At 51.2% G+C, this 2,943-nt stretch overlaps 1 protein-coding gene across 1 annotated transcript; it reads right to left on the bottom strand.

Moving 5' to 3' along the window:
* Window positions 1-1,331: 1,331 nt before the first annotated feature.
* On the bottom strand, window positions 1,332-2,177 carry LOC138579815 (apolipoprotein A-IV-like). Its single transcript, XM_069650045.1, has one exon. It carries the CDS (start codon window positions 2,175-2,177, stop codon window positions 1,332-1,334), a length of 846 nt encoding a protein of 281 aa, XP_069506146.1.
* Window positions 2,178-2,943: the final 766 nt, after the last annotated feature.

Below are 2,943 nucleotides of genomic sequence, written 5' to 3' on the forward strand. Positions count from 1 at the left end.
TCACGGTGCGTCTCTCTTTCTCAACTCTCATGCTGGATTTCCTTTGCATCTTGTACTCATGGTGGCCCTGAATCATGCTGTTCCCATCTTCATCTTGTATCCTGGATTGCAACATTGTGTGTTACTACTGACTTCTGCAATTATATTTGCTCTCCCCTCTTGCTTCTCCACTCTTTTTGACTGCTTACTTTCTGTTCTCTCCTCCTCTCCCCTTCTCCCTTGTCCTATCTCCTCCCCTCGTCCCCTTACTTTCTTCTATGCACTTACTCTATCAGAATTGTCCCTGGACCTAGTATGATAGCAACCTCGTCTGTCTCCTTCCCCCTCCCCTTACTTGTTTTTATGCCTTCCCCCCATGCCCACCACTCCAGCACTATCTGAAATGTCGTCAGGCCTAGTATGATAGTCTCTTGTTTTGTTCCTCCCCTACCAGGAGCCCTCACCTTTGTTTTACTCCGGCTCTACCTGAAATGTCGTCAGGCCTAGTACGGTAGTCGCCTGTCTGTTTCCATTTCCATCCCACTCTCCCCCTCCCTTCATTATCTATGTCTTAGCTCTTGCACTATCTGAAATGTCATCAGGCCTAGTTAATTTCACATCCTTACTGTTCATGGCCGGTAAGAATATCATTGTATTTTCCCTTGATCCCTCCCTTGCCTTGAAGCGCTTTGAAACACATTGGGCCTCATTACGACCCTGGCGCTGACGGAATGAAGGGGGCCGGTAACCCTCCAAGGCCTCTCTTAATCTTGGCAGAATGACTGGTAAGCGAAGCTGAAAGGTTGTACCATTGGGTCGCCCTGGCATTTCTATCTGCTTTGGCATTTCTCTGATACTGTTACATTAAACCCTCATTGGCTGGCGTATTATGGGGACTCCCTCCCACTGGCCCCTATCCTTGCCTGAAGTTCTGCAGCTCACTCTGAGATGCCAACCCGCATAGCTGCTGACCTGTGGGCAAGCCAGCAGAATCAAACTCATAGCAGATCCCTTTCCTTCCGAACCCGTCCTTTTGTTCGCCGTTCGCTTGGGGCTTGACTTGAAGGGCTCAGTGATCGCGTGTTGTGCACTTTATCGCACCCGTGGGAAAGATGCAACCCGTTTGGTTGGTGGGAGCATTGATCATAGAAACACCACCCGTCGTTCCTGTGCCCATCATCCTTGCATTGTATTACCTCCTGGTCCTCCCACAAACCTTCCTTCAGGAAAGGTCTCACCTGCGGCTCAACAGTGGCAGTGACCCCTAGAGTCATCCCCCAGTTCCCTATTGTACAATGCAGGGCACAGCAAGGGGGCTTCTTCTCGGGATCCCCCATGTGTTACTCATCTGATCATTCAGTGCTTTTCTTCTTCCCCAGGTACAAGAACATATTGAAATATTTCATTTCTTCCAACTTCTCCTTGAGCTTTCTCTCCACATGGCTGGCATTATCCTTGAGCTTTCTCTCCACGTGGCTGACTTTGTCCTTGAGCTTTCTCTCCACGTGGCTGGCATTATCCTTGAGCTTTCTCTCCACGTGGCTTGCATTGTCCTTGAGCTTTCTCTCCACGTGGCTGGCATTATCCTTGAGCTTTCTCTCCATGTGGCTGGCATTGTCCTTGAGCTTTCTCTCCACGTGGCTGGCGTTGTCTTCGAGCTTTCTCTCCATGTGGCTGGCGTTGTCCTTCAGCTTTCTCGCCACGTGGCTGGCATTGTCTTCGAGCTTTCTCTCCACGTGGCTGGCGTTGTCCTTGAGCTTTCCCTCCACGTGGCTGGTGTTGTCCTTGAGCTTTCTCCCCACGTGGCTGGCATTGTCCTTGAACTTTCTCTCCACGTGGCTGGCATTGTCCTTGAGCTTTCTCTCCACGTGGCTGGCATTATCCTTGAGCTTTCTCTCCACGTGGCTGGCATTGTCCTTGAGCTTTCTCTCCACGTGGCTGGCATTGTCCGTGAGCTTTCTCTCCACGTGGCTTTCATCATCCTTGAGCTTTCTCTCCACGTGGCTGGCATTGTCCTTGAGCTTTCTCTCCAAGTGGCTTGCATTGTCCTTGAACTTTCTCTCCACGTGGCTGGCATTGTCTTTGAGCTTACTCTCCACGTGGCTGGCATTGTCCTTGAGCTTTCTCTCTACGTGGCTGGCATTGTCCTTGAGCTTTCTCTCCATGTGGCTGGCATTGTCCTTGAGCTTTCTCTCCATGTGGCTGGCATTGTCCTTCAGCTTTCTCACCACATGGCTGGCATTGTCCTTGAGCTTTCTCTTCACGTGGCTGGCATTGTTTACCCCTTAACCTGCTGGCCAAGCCCCGAGGGACCTTAATCGTGGTGCTTAGGGTTTGGAGAAGTCACAGAATGCACCTAGACCTATTAGCGGTAGAGACCAACCTCTGGCCTGGTGGTGCCTGTAAAAGGGACTGGCTCTGCCGTTAAGAAGGCGCAGGCAAAGCCAGCAGTGCAGCCGCTACCGTCGAAAAAGAAGGGGAGTGAGCTTTGCCAGGAAAATGGGAGCAAGCAAGCCTGCAACACTGGTAGGGAGGACATTGGGATGGGAGAGGTGGGCGCCTTCTACAGCAATTGGAGGGTAGAGGTGGGTACCACCTGTAACACTGGCACTGGATGAGCAGGCTCAGCCTACGTCTTTGGGAGGGGAGAGGTAGGCACAGCTGGCAAACCAAGTGGACGAACCTTTCCCCTTAGAGGGGATGCTGCCCCTCCCTCTTTCGATCTTGCCCTTTCTCTCTACAGTAATTCTTTGGTCTCTTTTCCCAAACCCTCCCACTCTTCTGCATCCCTTTTATTTTTGCTCCCAAAGGTATTATTGACAAGCGTTTGCCCCACCTTCCTCCATCTATTAGTTCACAGTTCCGTCCACCCCGTGCAACCATGCATGTTTTCCCACTCAGTCCTTATCACATGTTCCTTCTCTACCCACTCCCCCTTCTTTCCCATTGACCAAGAGAATGATT

The sequence above is a fragment of the Ambystoma mexicanum genome, chromosome 3p (genome assembly GCF_040938575.1).
Source record: "Ambystoma mexicanum isolate Mex_15411 chromosome 3p, UKY_AmexF1_1, whole genome shotgun sequence".
NCBI lineage: Eukaryota > Metazoa > Chordata > Amphibia > Caudata > Ambystomatidae > Ambystoma > Ambystoma mexicanum.

Excerpts from the sequence above, each read along its gene's own strand:
- LOC138579815 (XM_069650045.1), bottom strand. The coding sequence starts at position 2,177 with ATGGAGAGAAAGCTCAAGGACAATGCCAGCCACATGGAGAGAAAGCTC.